The 20,444-nt window shown below is 39.6% G+C and overlaps 1 protein-coding gene across 3 annotated transcripts; it reads left to right on the top strand.

Annotated features, from left to right (window-relative positions):
* The first annotated feature begins 200 nt into the window (after window positions 1-200).
* On the top strand, window positions 201-20,370 carry asxl2 (ASXL transcriptional regulator 2). Of its 3 annotated transcripts, XM_053632740.1 has the most exons (12): window positions 201-350; window positions 10,323-10,405; window positions 11,216-11,324; window positions 11,708-11,849; window positions 15,160-15,278; window positions 15,595-15,715; window positions 15,982-16,122; window positions 16,222-16,382; window positions 16,521-16,617; window positions 16,720-16,825; window positions 16,939-17,566; window positions 17,662-20,370. In XM_053632740.1, the coding sequence occupies exons 1-12, from the start codon at window positions 294-296 to the stop codon at window positions 19,426-19,428; spliced, it is 3,531 nt and encodes a 1,176-aa protein (XP_053488715.1). In that variant the 5' UTR covers window positions 201-293; the 3' UTR covers window positions 19,429-20,370. The 3 variants fall into 3 exon arrangements, with proteins under 3 accessions (XP_053488715.1, XP_053488714.1, XP_053488716.1); XM_053632739.1 differs by lacking the exons at window positions 201-350; window positions 10,323-10,405 and having other exon boundaries at window positions 10,451-11,324; XM_053632741.1 differs by lacking the exons at window positions 201-350; window positions 10,323-10,405; window positions 11,216-11,324 and adding an exon at window positions 14,366-14,561 and having other exon boundaries at window positions 11,732-11,849.
* Window positions 20,371-20,444: the final 74 nt, after the last annotated feature.

Below are 20,444 nucleotides of genomic sequence, written 5' to 3'. Positions count from 1 at the left end.
CAAATCTAACACAATGTAGTAAAAAAAAAAAAGTAAATCGCGTTAACCCACATTAAGAAAAAACCCAAAAACATTTTATCAGTCAAAACCTAGTGCATTGTGCTTAAGCAGCTTCCCTGGACGTGCATTGTACAGTAAGGTGACGTCACGCCCAGGGTCACATGACCTGCTACTTACAGTAAGGATCCAATATGGCAGAAATGGTAGGACTCGCACCATAACTGAAGCAACATTTCCATCTTAACAGTAACAGACTCTCACATTAGGTCGATTTCCGGGAGCCGACCGCAAACATGAGGGAAAGACAAAAGAAGAAAAAGGGGAGGACATGGGCAGAGGCGGCAAAAACGGTAAATCTATATCATATTGAGTGTTTGTTTTGCTTGTTTTCGCTCTGCGCTCACAGTTCCATAAGGGTTATTCTTTCCCACCCGTTTTCCATACAAATCCCGCCTCCTGTGCATTGATTGGGTCGTTTTATCCCAAGGCTTGTGTTGGGATTGGCTCGCAGTTCATACGGCGCGGCAGTTCGCCCAATGGTAATCGGTGGACAGAACGAGCACGTCAATCCTAGTTTAGAAGGCAGGATTTGTTAGAATACGTGTGGGGAAAATAATGCCTTGTACAACTGTGTTTATGAGTTCATGACCTGCTGGTGCAGGCGGAGTGTCGAGTGCTCGAGCAAGGGCCTGATTGTGGATGAAAACACAAACAGAGCATAATATTGATCTGTTGTACACTCATTATTCACACGAATTTGTTCTTTCAGTTCGTAAACTTTTCATACAGTGATTGTTTTCATGTTACCACCGGAGTCGTAGCAACGCGCATGACGTCTGTGTCGCTAGCTAGCTATGCTAGGCTAAGCTAGTCATATGCAGACACCTTATATTACCAATTCGACTAGCTAGTTCAAATATAGCACTTTAATTGACCTTTTGGTTGCAATGTTTTTCATTTTCAGTGAGCGTTTATACAACTGCCGAATCATGTCAGCTACTTCAGGACGTATTTGAATGGCTTATTTTGAATTAGCCTGTACACGGTTAGCCAGCTAACTAGCACCATGTCATGCTGTAGTATGTAAGTGGAGGCTGTGGTGATTTACAAGTGAATTTAATTGCAGCTGTAAAATGCGAATTTGTTTTAAAATTAAAAATAGGACTTTTTTTATTGTTTAGGGAAATTAACCTGGAGGACAACTTGTTAAAAGCACTAATGAAAGTTGTCCAGAGCGAACCAAGTGTCAGACTCAATTTCTGCCCCGAATGTAATGACGTGTTTTATCTCAAATAGGTCGAAAACTGACAAGTACAGTTATTTAACTATGAAACAAAACAAAACAGAGTAACACATTAATTTAATGTATCTTGTAAGGGCATCTGTTCTATAGGATATCATGGGTTGTCAGTGTGGCCAACTCTTTTCAGGGGAAAGTAGCTAATGCGTGCTCAAAAAGTCGCTACAATTCGCCAGAAGACGTCATGGATTAATTTGCATATTGGTTGAGTCGTTATGATCAATTGCACACCAAAACATATCACAAGAAGAAGGTAGATTTTGTGAGGATGTACTAGTATTATTTCTATCACAAACTCAAACAAAGAGAATCAGTAGTAGTAAGTAGTTGGGAAGTAGACATGAAAGAAACCACCATGGGAGGAATAACTCACTTTTATTACTTGTAAATATCGCCAACAATAGAGTTTAAGAACAAAAAAGACTTGTGTGGGTGGGACAAATAATGGTGATCAGTGATTGATTGTTGAGAAACAATGTAGATCAGTGAATGGTCAATGGGAAACAATGGAGATCAGTGATTGGTCGTTGGGAAACAACGGCGATCAGTGATTGGTCGTTGGGAATCATTGGAGATCAGTGATTGATTGTTGGGAACAGAGGCAACTCAGTCACAGGCATATGCTGCATTTGACTGAAGGCTGTATAGCGTTTTTTTTTTTTTTTTTTAAACCTCTGACATATATGTATATCTTCCTCCTCAAAACAGTGAACTGTATAATCAGTGTTACAGATTTAACAAAGTAATATGTCTGTATGTTGATTGATCTAAAGCAATATACTGTATAATTCATCTACAGGTAAGAAGTGCCATTTATTTGCATTGGTCTCTTTCGGTAGAGATGAAGTGAGGGGTAATTCCCAGTGGGGCCAGTCAGTGGGCAGTCCTTGTGGGTAGAAAAACATTAATCAAAGTAAAAAATAGACCAGGGACGCACAGTGGCTTAGTGGTTAACAGTAGCTGCATTTACATGGACAAGAATAATCCACTCTTAATCCGATTAAGACCATACTTTGATTATGATACTACCATATAAACAGCAATTTTTACTTACCTTAATCTAATTAAGGTCATAATCGAAGTAAGCAATAATCGAATTAAGACAGGTGGAGTACTCCTGTTTTAGTCGCATTATGGACGTGTATTACAGACATGTAAACACCTTAATCACATTATGAACATCGTGTGAGAGTTTTCACCGCATTTTGCGACAGGATATGATCACACACGGCAGTTTTACGTTTTACGGCGAACAAGAGAGTTCGGCTGTGTCCTAAATCGCATACTTGCCTACTATAGGCCTGCAGTGGGGAAAAATACATGTATCTCGGCTACTATATAGACGGTAATTACACGATTTGGGACGCAGCCCACGGCTTCAAGCAGTTGTCTGTTTGCACGTATAGCATGACAAATAATTAACTGCACTTAAAGCATTCGTAAAAAAATTAAATAAAAACACCCAAAATTGTAAACGGTACCATAACGTAGACGAACTGTATGTTGATACGTGAAATTCTGGAGGGACGTCGGACGGCGTGGCGCGGTGACGTAATGACGCGGGCTGTTTAATCTAATTATGTTCTAAAACATGTAAAACGGGAACATGACAGGAGTATTCTAAAAGCGACTCATGTAAACACCTTAATCACATTATTATCTTACTCAGATTAAGGTCAATAATTAGATTAATGCTGTCCATGTAAACGTAGTCACTGTTGCCTCACACCTCCGGGGTTGGGGGTTTGAATTCCGCCTCCACCCTGTGTTCGTGGAGTGAAATGTTCTCCCCGTGCTTCAGGGGTTTCCTCCGGGTACTCCAGTTTCCTCCCCTAGTCCAAAGACTGATGTTGTAGGCTGATGGGCATCCATCCATCCCTGTGTAGGATAAACAGTATGGAAAATGGATGGATGGGAAAAAAATAGACCAATGTATTCAAAAACTTTGTAATTTCATTACAAAATAAATCATGGATGCCTTTGAAAATCGTATGTCAATTATAAAGATTAATGTTCAAGTCATTTGGGGTAGTATGTGGGTATGAAATAAAAGAGGAAAGCCTACTTTTAATAGGTGTCGTAAATGGTAAATGCTAAATAAACTCCACTTTTTAGATGATTTCAGCCATTTTGTTGATGCTAAGATGGCCTAATTAATTAGATCTCTCCAAAAAGAGCCTTATAAACATTTATGGCCATAACATATACTGAAATGTTCTTATATCTCCTTGTTTTAAAGAGAATTTTCTAGCAGATTTATTTTTTTAAGAGTGTACACTTGTATTCTTCACCATTCTGTGTAGACCTACAACCTAAGCAGAGCTCGATTAAGATACAGCTTATTGTGTTTTCAGAAGGCAGTATCTTTTCACATTGTCTGAGACAAAGGAAATGAATCATGCTTGGCTGAAGTCATGGTATTACTAATCTCACCACCCCACTGTTACAGCTGGCGAGAAAAACACCGGCACCGCTCCATTGCCTGACCTCATAATGAAAGCAAAGCTGCAGTTCAGAGATGCTTGCATTAATCAAACTACAGAGAAACACAGGCATTGATCGTACACTCGCAGACATTGATCGTACACTGTACACAGCAGTGAAAGCGATCTGTTTGAGTTTGCATTTTCATAGCAACACCCTGTAATCCTATATCCTACATATTGTATGTTCTAAATCATCTCAAAACACTCATGATACTTTAGGAGTAATGACCTGTTTAGTAGCTTAAAGCAAAAGAAAATGAAGGACAAGAACTTGCTAGTCTATAACATATCAGTGACTTTATTGTTAAACCAGGGGTGGACAAATCATAAATACATTAGCTAGCCTTCAAGGTAAGTCCCATGTTGGGCTTGCCTGTTGGCCCACATACCCAGGTTTTTTTTTTTTAACTCAAAAGAATGACAAGCTATTTATGTGCGTTAATACTAGAGATGCACCGATGTATCGGCGGAAAATCTGTATCAGCCGATAAAGGCAATTTTTCACACTAGCGGCCATTGGCTGATAGTTAAAAACATCCGATAATCAGGGCCGATTATATCCTGTCAGTCAAAAGAGGGTGGGAAAACCCGTTAATTTCATGTTGTGTGTACAGAAATTGTCTCTTGTGTGGAATGATGACAAAACTGCAGTTTGTAATCCCTGTAAGCTCTGCTCTGCTAAAATTTACACCGGACGCTGCAGCAGTGAAGCGGGAGTTTCGGAGTCGAGTCTAATTTTATTATTTTTTTGCCGAGCTGCTCGCGCTGAATTAAAGCACCAGTCTACTGTTGAATGATTTAAATGAAGATGAATTGACAAAAAAGGCATATATTACACAGAACAATATATTTGTAGAGTAGTATATTTCATGTCCAGTTAATGTTAATATATAAAAAAAGTTGATATTATATATTACCAGTTTGATGTCAATGATGAAGTAGAAATGCTTTTGTTTGTGGTGAGTGAATGTGAGACTAACAGGAGGATTTTTAGATTTCAGTCAATGTTAATATGAATGAATAACATTCAGTAAGTTAAGAAATCTTACTTTAATCTTCAGAATTTAGTTCATGTGTTAATGTTCATCAGAGTAATATGTTTTCTGTTTACGAGACCAGTTACTGTGAAACAACTTGTGAAATGGAGAGAATAAAGTTTTTATTTGCATTTTTTTCAGAATTGTGGAATTAATTATTATTCATTTAAGAGAAGGTGTTAAAGGCAGAACCATCGGTATCAGTTATCGTTATCGGCCGGTATCACTCTGAATAATCAGTTATCAGTATCGGCTGAGAAATTTAGTATCAGTGCATTTCTAGTTAATACAGACTGTGGAAAATAAGCGAATACTTGAGTCCATAGGAGGGGACATTTTTATTGAGCCATATTGGGCTTGTGCAATTTTGTGATTTTTTTTTCCCCCCTGCTCGCAATATTCCACAATTTAATCAACCAGAAAGAGAGGCAGATGAGCTTTTCCCACAATTTCAGGTTTCAGGAGAGTATGAGACGACATAACTGATGTTAAATACAATATATTTTAACCATGCTAGACAAACTGGCTCCAGTGTGTTTGTCGGCAGGCCTTGTTCTGTGTTTGTGTCGCGCCAGCACATAAAGGTACATCTTTAATTACATATGATTGCCAATTTCTTCTTAACATTCGTACCTTGGCTGTGGATTACTGCCGTGAGGGTTACGATGAACGAGAACGTGGATCTTCTAATCCTCCATTCCTAGCTCGGCTTCCATCGGATATTTGTCGATTTCCAGACTGTTCTTTGCACAGAAGGAGAAGGGCGAGAAGACACGGTAAGCGTGGCGGCACCATGGTGCGATTAAGGCGAGCTCTTCGCAATCATGTTGCGCCATTGGACTCTATCTCTGCTACCTCTCTCGCCAAATCTCTAGCAATGGATTATTCTTCTATTTTAATAGACCTTCGTGCCCCGTACCCATCTGGCCACACCGTCTGGCTATGGCATGCATATTTCTACCTGATCGAGCTTTTTTCAGATCAAGGTCCCAGGCTGGGGTAAACTTTGGCAACCTCAGAGTTCTAGATCGTGCTCCTTCGCAGAGGATGAGTTGCAGCTCGGCAACATCATTGACTCAATCTACAGAACCAACCACTGGAAAGATGGCCTTGTTGAATGTAAGATCGGTTTCAAATAAGACTTTTTTAAACTAATGACTGCTTATCATCTCGCGATGTGGACTTTATGTTTATAACTGAGACTTGGCTAAATCGTGGAGAACTTGGCCATCTCTCTGAAGCAACACCTGATGACTGTAGTTTTGTCAGTTGTACAAGGACAGCTGGTGGTGGTGGTGATGGTGGGGTAGCTGCAATTTTTAAGAGCAGTTTTAAGTGTTGTTTATTATCAGCGGATAATTTCAGCAGCTTTGAGGTTCAACTGATTAAGATAAGTATAGAGAATGCCGTTCTGTGTGCCTTGATTTTATCGACCACCCCATTATAATTTTCTTTTTATGAGTTTTTTTTATCCTCTCTGGTACGTTCTTATGACAAACTTTTGATTCTTGGTGATTTTAGTATACATGTGTATTGTCCCTGTCATCCTTTGGCTAACGGGTTTCTGCAAATTATTGACTCTTTTTTTTTTTAATCTCACTTTGTCTGTCACAGAGTCTACCCGTAAACAAGGCCATACTCTTGATTTGGTCATTTCATAAGGTGTCTCTGTCAGTAATATTGAGAATGAGATTGAAGAATTCTGTTGATCAGATCATAAGGCAATATTGTTTAATACTGTGCTGAATACTTCAATGGTAAATGTCTGTTAATTCTGCTACATCTAAACAGTTCGAAGATGCTTTCTTTAGGGGTGCTTGCGCTATTGTGTCTCAGTGCTGTCTGTTGAAGAGCAACTTTCTTATTTGAACAGTTTGTGTGGCAATGTTTTGGACTCTGTTGCTCCATTTAAAATTAAGAAACCCAAGCTACAAACGCAAGCTTGGCTTAACAAGGATACTCATGCCTCTAAACAGGAATGAAAGAACGCTGAAGGAAAGTGGAAGAAAGATAAACTCCAGGTATCCTATGAAATCATGAGAGACTGCGTGGTGAGCTACCAACGCTCTGTTAAGGCTGCTAGGGAAAACAATTTTTCTAACTTGATAGCAAAGCATGCACACAGCCCAAACTCTATTTAGTACAATATATAATGTACTTAATCCCACTATGCTGTCTTTTCCTGATGCTACACGTACAATCTGTGATAACTTTTTTGACATTTTTTGTAGGTAAAATCAATACTACTCGATCTTGTATCCCCAAATCTGATGAGTTCATCTGTTATTGACACATGTTCAGCTTGTTTAACTGAGTTTGAGCCTATTTCGTCCTCTTTTCTTATCAATGTTTTCCATAAAATGAAGCTTTCCTCATGCTCCTTGGATGTGGTGCCTTCTCGTCTCCTTATAGAAGTGCTGGGTGTCGTTGAACCTTTTGTTTTAACAATAATAAATAGTAGCCTATCCCAAGGCACTGTTCCATCAATTCTGAAACATGCCGTGGTGAATCCACTTCGAAAAAAGATCAGTTTAGATCCTTTTATTTTTAGATAACTATCGTCCCATCTCAAAACTACCATTTTTATCCAAAGCATTGGGAAAAGGTTGTCGTTCATCAATTTTCTGTATTTTTAAGTGTAGATAACATATTAGATGAGTTTCAGGTTTTAGACAACATCATAGTACAGCGTCAGCTTTGCTGAAGGTGTTGAATGATCTTTTGTTAGCTATGGATTCAGGTAACTGTGCAATTCTTGTCCTTCTGGACCTCATTGTGGCTTTTGACACCATTGATCATGCTATCTTGCTTGAACTGTTGAGTAAGTGCGTAGGAATTCAGGGTACCGCATTGAATTAGTTTAATTCTTTTCTTTCTGCTAGAACATTTTCAGTGGAGGTTGGGAATTTTGCTTCCTCTGCAGTACCATTAACTTTTGGTGTACCTCAGGGATCAATTTTGGGCCCGCTTTTGCTAGGTTTGATTTTTCAGAAGCACATTTCTTATCATTTTTATGCGGATGATACCCAGGTTTACCTCCCTTTGAAACACGGGGACAATTTTGACATCTCTGTTGAACTGTCTTGCGGAGGTAAGATGTTGGCTGTAAGCCAGTTTTCTTACATTGAATGAATCTAAAGCTGAAATTGTAGTTTTTCGACCTCCAGCTTCTATTAAACAGATAAATAACTATCTGCGTCCTTTATTTGTGAATTCTCATGCTCTTGCAAAAAATTTGGGAGTGATTTTTGATAACGGCCTTAAATTCGATAAACAAATCAATTCAATTCAGTGGTGAAGAGTGGCTGTTATCATCTCAGATCCATTGTGAAATTGAAAGCGTTTTTTATCAAGAAAGGATTTGGAGACAGTGATTCATGCTTTTATTTCCTCTAGGCTGGATTACTGTAATTCACTTTACCTTGGTGTGGCTCAGTCCTCTTTATCCCGCCTTCAACTGGAATAAAACGCTGCTGCCAGGCTTCTTACTGGAACTAGAAAGAGGGAACCTATATTCTGGCTTCATTTCACTGGCTGCCAGTCGAATACCGTCTTACGTTTAAGGTTCTATTGTATGTGTATAAGGGGTTAAATGGCCAGGCTCCACAATACATTACAGATCTTCTTCCCCAACAGAAATGTTCTTTGTCCTTAAGGTCTTCAAACAGGTTGATGCTGACTGTGCCAAGGTCTCGTTTGAAGTTAAAAAGGTGATCGTGCCTTTTGTGTTACTGCTCCACGCCTGTGGAATGATTTGCCAGTACACATTAGGTTGTTGTCTGATGTTGATAGTTTTAAAACCTCACTGAATACGTATCTTTTTGTGTCTGGCATTGGGACCAATGCAATCTTATTCATTTGTGTGTTTTTCTTGTCAGTTTATGTATTTTATTGTATTTTATTCTCGTCAATCTATATATTTCATTGTCTAATTTTGTTAGATTGTACAGCACTCTGGTCAGCAGTGGGTGTTTTAAATGAGCTTTAGAAATAAAAGGGCCTTGCTTTGCCTTCATACTTGTCTAATATTACCCAAGTTGAATTCATATTGATAGATTTTATGTCTTATTAATGAACTCAAAGGGGGGGGGGGGGGGGGGGTCAGTCAGTTAAAAAACACCTGCGCAAATCATTCCAGATTTAGATGTCTATTACCCCCTGTTGTATTGGGGAGAAGAAACTCGTTGGTATATTTTTGAGTGATTACTCATACTAGTGTACTCCACTTGGCAGATCTGGTAATACAAAATGGCCAGAGTAAACCTCAGTGGATATCATGGAAGTATAATATCATGTACAATTAAATCATTCTTTGCATACAATCTTTCTCATCACCATGTAAAAACATTATTTGAGTAGGGTTAGCGTTAACATTTTCACTTAATGAAGTGTTTAAATGTCAGGTGACTACCTATTATATAACAGTATTTTTTTTTTGTGTTGTGCTGTACTGCTCAGTTTTCTCACTCCGTCAACATCCTTTACTCTGGAAATGTTGTCTAGCATCTGTTCAAGCTAATTAATATGTCCCGTAAAAATAGTTCCCTTGGTTTGCATGCATAGTGGTGGGATTTGGAAAAGAGTAGCGTTCCCCATTGCACCAAGTTGCTTTGTGCCACCGAGACCTATCAAATAAAAAAGTTTTATTTTGCAAAAGTCAATAGGGAGTAGAGTTTTTTTTTTCCTTTCTCTGGTTGTCGGATGAGTAAAGTAGTTTAAGAAAAAATTCTGCTGACTGTTATTGCAACAAAGAGTGGTGAGGATTCATGTGCAAGAGGTTTAATCCAAACAATGTCCGCTAACCAAAAATCAGAAACACTGGGCAGTTTGGGGGTCATACACAATATAAGCTCTGTGATGCACAGTCAAAAAAGGCAAATTCACAGTCATAGTCAATGAACACAACAAGAGTTGGTACAAAGAAAACCAGAACAAGGGGATATCCAAGGAGGGAAAAACTGAAAAGCAAGCCAGGTCATATACAGAGCTCAATCAGATAAACACCACCATCTCAGAACTTACTAAATGACAAGCAAATGGTAAGACTTCACAGTTGGTGTAAAGTTTGTGTGCTTTATATATGGTATGGGCAGGAACTGAGCATGAAGTGTTTAAAATTCTGGGAAGGGTGCCCTCTTGTGGCGTGGCAGAGAACTGTCCCTGATAGATATCCATCCATCCATCCATCCATCCATCCATCCATCTTCTACCGCTTACTCCTTTTCAGGGTCACGGGGAACCTGGAGCCCATCCCAGGGAGCATCGGGCACAAGGCAGGGTACACCCTGGACAGGGTGCCAGTCCCCTGATAGATATACCAGTTATATTAATAGTCTGCTGTGCAAATGCGAATGAAAAACTGTAAGCCTGGATATGTAATCTGCTTGTTCCCAGTACCAGGGGTAATGATTTGTCCAACCTTGCTGATATCTTTGATATTGTAATTGTATTATATTTGGGTTGCATCGTATTGATTGATCCACCCCCCCCTTCCCCCAGGTGCTTGAGAAGTACCCAAACACACCGATGAGTCATAAAGAGATCCTGCAGGTGATTCAGCGAGAACGTCTCAAGGAGATAAGGTGAGGTTATTGTCTCACAGTCTCATATTAGTTTTATTCCATTCACATTTTGTGTAGGCCAGATACATTTAGTGTGCGCACACACACACACACACACACACACACACACACACACACTTCTAATTAATACATTTCTTTTTTGTTGCAATGATCCTTTTCTCTTCCAGAAGGTAAGATTATATGAGAGTTGATCCCTCTTTTTTTTCTTACACTAACTCCCATATAGCAGGCGTGTGCATGCTATTAACATTCCCTAATTGACACAGCATGCAAAGGGTGTTAAAAACCCACTAAAGGCAGACTCACTGGCTGTAGCTCTCACATTAGTGCTTTTTCACAACAGCGATTAGAGGCAGAGTCAAGATTATTCTGTTCTTGTGTTATGCTTGTTGGGGTTTTTTTTTTCTCTCCTGTCCTTCAGTCCCAGTTTGTACCACTCAGCCTTGAGCTTTTGTGGCAAGACTTCTCAACAAATCAATATGGTTTGAAGAGAACATTATAACCTTCACAGTTGCCATTATGGTACAAAAGTCATGATTAATAGATTAACTATTTAGGTTGTCTGGTGAGGTTTTCATTCAATGCCTAGACAACGGTACAGTTATAAGGAAAATTATGTTTTGAAGCATGTTAGGTCTTGAAAATTATGAAGCATGTTAGGTCAGAAAAATACTGCTTTCTTTTTTTGCTGTTTGTGTGTGCTTTATTAAACCAAAGCTGTATTCTGTATCTACAGATTAATTTTACTTTCTGTAGTACAATATACGTGCACATACACTGTGTTACACTGTGCTGTCTTATTGTATGCAGTGGGACTTCTCCCCTCGCCTGCCTCAACGCCATGCTCCACACAAACTCCCGGGGTGAGGAGGGGATTTTCTACAAAGTCCCTGGTCGAATGGGAGTCTATACACTGAAGGTGACTGTGCATGATACTGAAAAACCTAAGGGCAGTTTTAAGAAGAAAATGCAACACCCTTCACTATGACAAAGGTTCCAAACAGGAAGATGTGTTACAGCATAACGTGCTTAACCAGATCTTTCATAACCACTGGTGCAATGTTCATCGCTCGTTGTCCGTGTGACTGTACCATCACACCACCCTATCAATTAGCTGGTGACAAAGCACGACTCAGACTGAAAACACAACCATTGTTGATGATTGTCAGTAATGAGTGTTTACGCAGAATAGACCCAGTCTGTAATCGTGATTAATCTAAAGAGAAGCACACTGACTCATTAAGATAAACCAGACTCTGACTTCTATGCATCTGTATGCCTGTACACACTCTGTTTGAGCAGAAAGACATTGCGGATGTGGTGAAGGAGCTATCAGAGGAGGCTTCCGAAGACAGCAGTGATAATTTTTCTGACACGCGGAACACAGAAAACAACAGCAGTGGCAGCAGCAAAGAGGGCAGTAGAGGAAGGTGGAAGAGAAGAGGTACATCACTGTCTTATCTTACTAACGATTCCTACTGATTGTGTCTGCAGTCATGGTCGTGCAGATTACAGTTCATGCAAATAATTACCAATGCTAGACATGTTGCTCTGGCTGAAGAAAAGGTCTAATACAACACCAAGGACAATATATGGGTATTAGTTTTGGAGGATATTCTGTTGTCGGATAGAAAAGCAATACAGGAAAATAATATACAGACCCCTCTGAAAGTAATGGAACAGCAAGGCCCGTTTTTTTTACTATACTCTGAAGACTTTTGAGTCTGAGACCAAAAGATGAATATGAGATGATGGATTAGAATTTCAGCTTTCATTTCCTGATATTTAGATCCAGATGTGTTAAACAGCTTAGAACATGACACTTTTGGAAGCAGACCACGGATTTTTAGGTGAGCAAAAGTATAGGAACAGACCGTCTTAAAGTAAACGAAAATAAATAACATTTAATATTTGGTTGCAATGTAACTAGTAACTGCATCAAGCTGGCAAACCAGTGACATCACCAAACTGTTGCATTCTTCTTTTGTGATGCTTTTCCAGGCTTGTACTGCAGCTTTTTTTTAGTTGTTGTATGTTTTGGGGGGTTTCTCTCTTCATTTTCCTCTTCAAGAGGTGACATACATGCTCAGTTGGGTTAAGGTCTGGTAATTGACTTGGCCAGTATAAAACCTTCCCCGAAGAAGTCCTTTGTTGTGTTAGAAGTGTGTTCAGGCTCATTGTCTTGTAGCATGATGAAGTTCCTCCCAATTAGATTGGATGCATTTCTCAGTAAATTAACAGACAGAATTTTTCTGTAAACTTCTGAATTTATTCTGCCGCTACCATCATGAGTTCCGTCATCAATAAAGATTAGTGAGGCCGTTCTAGGTGAAGCCATGCAGGCCCAAGCCATAACACTATCTCCACTGGGTTTGAGCCCAATGCTTGTGCAATGCCTCTGATTGATTTTCCCCTTCTTTTCTAAGCTTCAAAATGGCTTGCTTTTCTCTCGTAGACAGCTTTCTGGTCTCCATGTTGGTTTATCCTTTTTAACAACAAATGCAGTCTATAGAGATGAAACCCAGGACTGAAATCAAGAGTAGACATTCAGCACTATTAATTGTTTGAACAATCAGCCTAACAGGACACACCTGGGCAACAGCAAACACCTGTCAGTCACATGTTCCAGTATTTTTGATCACTTGAAATATGGGTGGATTCAAACAAAAAGTGCCATGTTCTATGTTATTCAACACATCTCGATGTAAATATCAAGAAATGAAAGCTGAAATTCTGATCTGTCGTGTCATATTTGTCTTTTGATCTCAAGCCCAAATGTCTACAGTGTATAGAAAAAACCCCAAAGAATTAGCCTTGCTGTTCCAATACTTTTGGGGAGGACTGTATACCAACTATAAATGGCTCTTTTATATGGATGGCAAATGCTAGAAAGCTTTCAGGCCCTTCTCTCCCTCTCCGATTACAGCCACGCCCCTGAGTACAGTTTAAGATTGCAATTGGACAGTGATTGCATTTCACACTGGTACTAGTGCAATGGACTGATGTCTCCCACACCACCCCGTGCTTACTCCACTGGCTTCCTGTCGCTGCCCGCATCTGATTTTAAAACACTTTTGACCTTCAAAGTCTAAAAGGTCCAGCTCCCACGTACATTAAAGCACTTAACATACCCCTCCACGCCTCTAGCTCTGCTTGACTGGACCCATTATCTCTCAGGGTTCAAGGAAAACATGTGTCATGTCTCTTCTTTGTCCTGACACCCAGGTGGTGGCATGAATGTCCCCTGGCTCTCCAAACAGCCGGTTCACTGGCTGTCTTCAAATGAAGATTAAGGACTTACTGCTTCACTACAACACTTGAATTAGCACGTTGTTTATATATTATTTTTTTTTAAACTCACCTTCTCTTATTTTGTTTTTTTTCATACTATTACTAACGTCCTCTACAGGAACTAGCATGAACTAGCATGTGTTTTTGATAGAGACTAGCACTTCTGTAAGTCTTCTAAATGCCATAAATGTATATGTAAATGAAGTGCGGTGCAACGGGGAATTCTGTTCACTTCTGTTGCAAAGTCAGCATTTAATTCTTAAAAATGTAATCCCCAGCTGATTGTTTTTCACTGAAGAGATTAAGCGATATAAGAGCAATGCAACAAAGGTTTTGTGTTACCAGTACCATCTGTGTATTGCATTTTGTGTTTTTCCCGGTCTGGTGCTGAATCTTCTCCATAATTACCGTGTGTATAGAGTTGATATGCACTTCTCAGGTGCAGCTTCTGATTCTGACGCAATGGAGTTTTATATACTGTATAAGTCTGTCACAAACATGTCAGTTGGGCATATTCTGACAATATGTACTCAAACTGTCTTGTTTTTTGTATTGTTACCTCACTGCAGCTGCTTAATCTTAATTTTTTTATTGATTAGTACTTTGCAGTTTGTAATATATGTAGAAATATTTAAGCAGAGTTTTTTTTTTCCTTTATGTTCCCATTAGTCAGATAGATCACCTCAGCCTTTAAACAGGAAATGTTTTTTTTCTGCAAAAAGAGACCACTTCCTCATCTTCATATACTTGAGAACTATAGAGAGCTATTGAGCTAACACATTTAGCTCAGTATATCCTGCAAAGGTTTATACATTTTACTGAACAATGCATTCTGTCAAAGTTGGAGACAACTGCACGAAATACAGTAAGTGGAATATCTGTGTGTGTGTGTGTGTGTGTGTGTGTGTGTGTGTGTGTGTGCTTTTGTAGCATGTAGTTGGAAACTTTTGATAAGGCAAGTACTGCAAAGAACAGGAAATAATCATCCGAACAGAAGTATAGCAATCGTGTCAGATAGTTTTTGAAAGTTATTTTTACAAGTGATCTCGATATTGGCCTTCGGTTTTCCTGTGCCATATTTTTAATATCTGGCTTTATGGTACATTTTAAGTTTTTATAAAAAAGTACTTAATGCTTCTTAATCAGCATTATATTTTCTGGCTCTTTTTCAAAACCCAAAGGAAGATGTTGGAATTAATTGTACATTAGCTTTTTTTTCTGTCTCTGGAAGGGTGCAAAATACTGATAAGAGCACAATGCACAGCTTGAAAAATTGAAATTATAGCTCAGCACTTTTACAAGATAATTATCTGTTACAAATTGGGTATTGTACATTTGAGTGGAAGCGACCTTAATTAACGCTGAGAGAGGGAGAGAGAAAGAAAAGTATGGGTGTGGGTATGTTTGTGTGTACGCCTGCCGACTTGCAGAAGTTGAAAGCAATGTTCTTGTTATTTCTTTAGGGCCAGCAAATCTGCAGTCACAGCCATCTTCCCCACAGTCTCGCTGCTCTTCTCCTTCAGTCTCCAGCAGCAAGCTCATCTCTTCATCCCAGAAGCACAGCAAAAAAGCACTTAAACAGGTGCATACCACAACTCCTTCTATCTTTCTGTATACAGAGGTTTAGTTGTTGTATTGTATTGTATTGTATTGTATTATATTATATATGTGTATGCAGTGTTTATTGTATTGGTGTTCTATGCATATCAAATGCGTTGAAGAATTAACAAAGTGTATGTAGATCTATCACTTCATCATCTTAATTTAAGAATGATGTAATACAAAAAAGTTGTTGATTTTAGCTATATGAATTCAGAACCTTGAATCATTGGATGAGATGTATCTAGCAACATAACATTGTCAATAAAAAAAAACAACACTTCCTCCTGCATATTAAGGCTCTGAAACAGCAGCAGCAGAGGAATCAGCGCCGTCAATGTGGGATCCCCACAGCCTCCAGCCCACGACTTCTACTTAAAACTGTTAAAAACATAGCCGATTCAGCGTCCTCCAAAACTGGTAGGCTCTCTAATGCATTGTATTTATTTTGTAATGAAATATAATCAGCTTAGAAGATTACATTTACACAAATAAATAAATATATATATATATATATATATATATATATATATATATATATATATATATTTCAAATCCATATTCATTAATCATTTATAATATGATGTGTTAGTCAGCTTTGTTGTATTACTATTACTACTAATAATTGAATTGAATTTAATATTCAGTTAAAATGTCTAGTAATTCTATTCTTCTGCCTGATGTAGGCTGGGAACTAAAACAGTCAGAACGTTGCCCTGCCAGTCCCCAGAACTCCACCTCTAGCACTTCCTCCTCTGTCAAAGCAGACACGTGCCACACCGTCGGTTCAAGGAAGATGTCTCAGCGTTCCAGTCGGCTCAACGCCCGTAAGTGTTGTCACTTTTTTTTTTTCCAGCAATTTTTTTTGTCCTTTTAATTATCTGCAATTGTTGACAAACTAAGCCGACACTTCTCATCCTTCTTAGGCCAGTTGAGACGAACCAAGTGTGAGATTGACGTGGAGACACCTGATTCCATCCTGGTCAACACTAACCTACGGGCCTTAATCAACAAACACACGTTTTCCATGTTGCCCCCAGATTGTCAGCAGAAACTTCTGAAGCTACTGCCAGAGATTGATCGGCAGGTATGTGATCAGAGAGGAGAATTACACCATTGCTGGGGTTGATGGTGTAAATAAAGGATTGATAAATGGTCATTAAATTTCATAAAATGGAGTATTATGCTTATTGCAATGACAGATTAGTATCATCCTGTATTCTAGTCGTGCATGGATGGACTCCTGAGAGTAACTAGCTCTGCTTTGAGCAACGAGTTTTTCACATCTGCAGCACAGTCTTGGAAGGAGAGGCTAGCTGAAGGCATGTTTCTTTCCTAGTATTTATACGTTATAAAGACCTTTATTAAAATATGACTTTATTACAATGCATAGTGTAATACTTTATGTGGTGTTTTTCCTGCAGGTGAATTCACCCCAGAGTTAAGACTAAGGATGCGGCAAGAGATTGAGAAAGAGAAGAAGGTGGAGCATTGGAAAGAGCATTTCTTTGAAAGTTTCTACGGAGAGCAGTAAGTGTAGCTGTTATAGTATATCTGTATAGTATATCTGTTTAAAAGCAGATCAAAGTGCATGTAGGAGTGAGGAGAGTGTAAATTTTATTTCAAGCCCATTTTTATTCCAGGTCTGGATTAAGCCTTGAGGAATCCAGAGAGCTGACAGAGACTGAAAGCATTTCTACACCAGCTAAAGACTCACCCCGGCCTGGAAAAACCGAGTGTAGCACAGACGTAGCACAGAAGCCAAACCACGCTGTTGAGGTCACCCACAAGGAGCTGAGATCCAGAGAGGTGAAAACATCAGTGTCTATAAGCCATCCAGAACCAGAGTCCTTCCATGCCGATGCAGTCACAGAAAGTCATTCAGCTTCTGATGAGGTGTCTTCAAACGCTAAGACCGCATCTACGACACAGACTGAGGAATCTACACCTACTGCAGAGAAAGTGGTGGAACCATTAACATTGAGTGTAGATGAAGAGGTACAAGAGAGCAAGACTAATAGCCCAACATCTGCTCAAGAAGCTAGTTCTAAAGGAAAGGATACCATAGAGAGAGAGTCTATAAAGGTTGAGGGGGTTGGGTCACAAGCGTCTGAAGTTACCACTGAGTCACTGAAGCGGAAACTCTACAGTGAACAAGAAGTAGCAGAGAAGAAACCTCGGGTTGCAGAAGGGTCACCCCCACCTCCAACAGAAGGCTCACCCCCAGCAACAACTTCAGTAACTGCACAACAGAGAGTGCCACCTCTTAAAGTAGGCTTTACTTTTATTTCTTCTGAACATTTCTGTTTTATTGCATTTGAATGTAGTTTCTTTGGGATGCTGAAGCCGTTTCGAAATGTTTCTAGATCCCTGTGTCACGAATCGTGTCTGCGCCTGGAGCTCCAGGCCAAGTGTCTCCAAGGACTCCTCATCCTTTGACACCACCCAGTATCCGCCCAGGATGCACCGGGGCACGTACTTTAGCTGACATCAAAGCTAAAGCAAAACTAGCTCGGGAACAGTGTGCTGCGGCACGTAGAGGATCCACTTCAGGACCTAGCTCATCTGGATGTACTTCCACACCCTCCCCAGTCCAGTCCTTGTCAGAAGAGTTTTCACCAGCAAGCAGTAGAAGCCAATCTGTATCTCCAGTAAAGATTATCTCCGTGTCTCCTGTCCCTGAGGGCACAGGAGTTCTCTCACAAACATCTCCTTCCTCAGGTGCTGCTGGGCAGATGGACCCTAGTTTTGTTCAAAGCTCTAGCGCAAACCAATTTTTTTCAAAAGAAAACAAGTCCTTTCTGGGTTCTGGTGGAATGCATTTATCACCTTCAAATATGCTGGCATACAGCCAGAAACCACAAGAGACACCATTGCCAGGGATCTCAGTGATCAAATCCAGCTCCTCAATTCCTGCCAATAATCCTCTGGTCGCTCAGCTCCTTCAAGGTAAAGAAGTTCCCTTGGAAAAGATTCTTCCCAAACCACCTTCCAAGATAAATGTGCAACCTGCGACTGTTGTAGCACAAGATAAAGGGAACCTGGCTGTTAGGACATCAGGGACGGGGAAGGAGAAACCTGTAGATGCAGAGGACGTGAGCAGATCTAGACTGCTGCATAATTCATGCAAACCTGGGACCAGTGTGGACAAGCTGGACAAGAACACACAGGAGCAGATTCTTCATGTTCTAAGGCATAGAAGTCAGCAGAGCCGACTCTCTCAGCCATCCCAGTGTGGGCCCTGTCTGCTTGGCTATCCAGAGAGCTCTAACGACCAACCAAGGTTCCAACTAGGCCTCATTAGACGTAAGAGGGTGTCCAAACCCGCCATGACCGGACACTATCTCCTAAATATCTCCACGTATGGCAGAGGGTCTGAGAGCAGCAAACGGCCTCATCTGGTTAACCTAAAGAGAGAAAATGTGGAAGGAGAAGGGAAAGAAGGGGTAGAATTTAAAGAAGGGCGTCAGTCTTCTTTAAAAGGGCATTCTAACCCTCTTGGGATTAAAGTTGAGCAGCAAGGATTTCACATCACAAGACCAGACGATGCACCAGGATACCAACACTGTCCTCAAATAAAGGAAGAGTCTCAGTCACTGAGTTGTTCGTCCAATAAAGAAGAAGGTGGCACTTCTACAAGAACCAAAGAAATATCTCCACGGTTGCACCTTGACACCAGTAAACAGGGTATCTCAGGGCCGCGTCATTCGGATGACTGTAAGCCACAGGTAACGTCCTTCCAGTCACAGAGGTCACAGGATGGACAAGAAACCATGACGGGTACTTTTTTTGGTGGAACTATCAGCATGTCCATGCCTCACTCAATAAATCATAGCATCACTGACTCGGGTGCCTCTCCTACCGTTACATGCAGTAACGAGAACACCAGCGAGGGGATGATGTCATTTTCCGTGACTGTCACTGCCATACCTGCCGGTCACCTTCTCGATCAGGGTAAAGGTGAGACCTCACCTGAGCAGGCCTTCATAGAAGCTTCTGGAATGGAGGATGTCCAGTCAAAATGCTACTGTCGGCTAAAGGCCATGATCATGTGCAAGGGATGTGGGGCCTTCTGTCATGATGACTGCATTGGACCCTCCAAACTGTGTGTGTCCTGCTTGGTGGTACGATAATGGTGATGAGGACAAAAGGTGACCTTAAAGATAAAGTTAAACCTTCAAGTAAGTGCGAAGTTGTTCACGTGAATGGTGAACGTCTCACTGTGTCGATGTGTCCATAGGAGTTTGGCTTTTATGCTGTTGATCTCTGGTTTTCCAGACATTTAGCATGTACATGTATACAATTTGTGCAATGTTAGAGTAAAACTTCCTCTCAGTTCATTTACTGAAAACTGAGCACCTTGTTCTAGATGCAAGACTTCTCGAATAGTGGCAATATATAAACGCTGGTCATGTTCTGTAATATATATATATATATATATATATATATATATATATATATATATATATGCACACAATATAATATAATACACTCATGTATACGCATATATTTTAATTTTAGAAAGGAAAGTAACAGTATACTACTATTTTTGTAAATCTTGTAAATATCATGACCATCCCTTTTTTTTTTTCTTGCTTCTTTTTAAATCCGTTATTTTTTTAATACTGTGCAGCTTCTTGGATCACTAAAAACAATATTATTATGTAACTTATTCAGCAAAGCAATTTTTGTTGAATAGTTTAAGCCTTAGTAACTCAAGCAAAGATCCAGACAGCTAAAATACCAATTACTTTTGAGAATTACTGTGAAACAAAAAAAAGAAGATTATTTTAATGACTTATGCCTTATGTCTAGGCTAAAAGTGGTACTCTTAGATGTGAGTAGCATCAGTGGTAGATATAAACATAAACAAATTATTTATGGAGCAGAAGGGACTAAATACCACACCCTAGCACTAATCTTCAATCACTTTTTTGGTATATCATGGAATATAAGGACTGGATTATTTTGATAAATGAAAGTGGCAATAATTTGTACATTTGTTATATTTATTAATAGAATCATCTAAATTTAAGAGAGAATCAAAATCCCTTATAACTGTCTTCTTTTTAGGGTTGCACTTTTATATATATATATATATATATATATATATATATATATATATATATATATATATATATATAATTTT

Source organism: Ictalurus furcatus, chromosome 9, assembly GCF_023375685.1.
Source record: "Ictalurus furcatus strain D&B chromosome 9, Billie_1.0, whole genome shotgun sequence".
NCBI classification, from domain to species: Eukaryota; Metazoa; Chordata; class Actinopteri; order Siluriformes; family Ictaluridae; genus Ictalurus; species Ictalurus furcatus.
This window is presented reverse-complemented; position numbering and strand designations above follow the sequence as displayed.

What these genes read in the sequence shown, in the direction of transcription:
- asxl2 (XM_053632739.1), top strand. Translation starts at nt 11,052, where the DNA reads ATGAAGCATGTTAGGTCAGAAAAATACTGCTTTCTTTTTTTGCTGTTT. An exon ending in TTCCAGTCGGCTCAACGCCC is followed by an intron (nt 16,123 to 16,221) that starts GTAAGTGTTGTC and finishes CATCCTTCTTAG; the next exon opens with GCCAGTTGAGACGAACCAAG. An exon ending in GAAGGAGAGGCTAGCTGAAG is followed by an intron (nt 16,618 to 16,719) that starts GCATGTTTCTTT and finishes TTTTTCCTGCAG; the next exon opens with GTGAATTCACCCCAGAGTTA.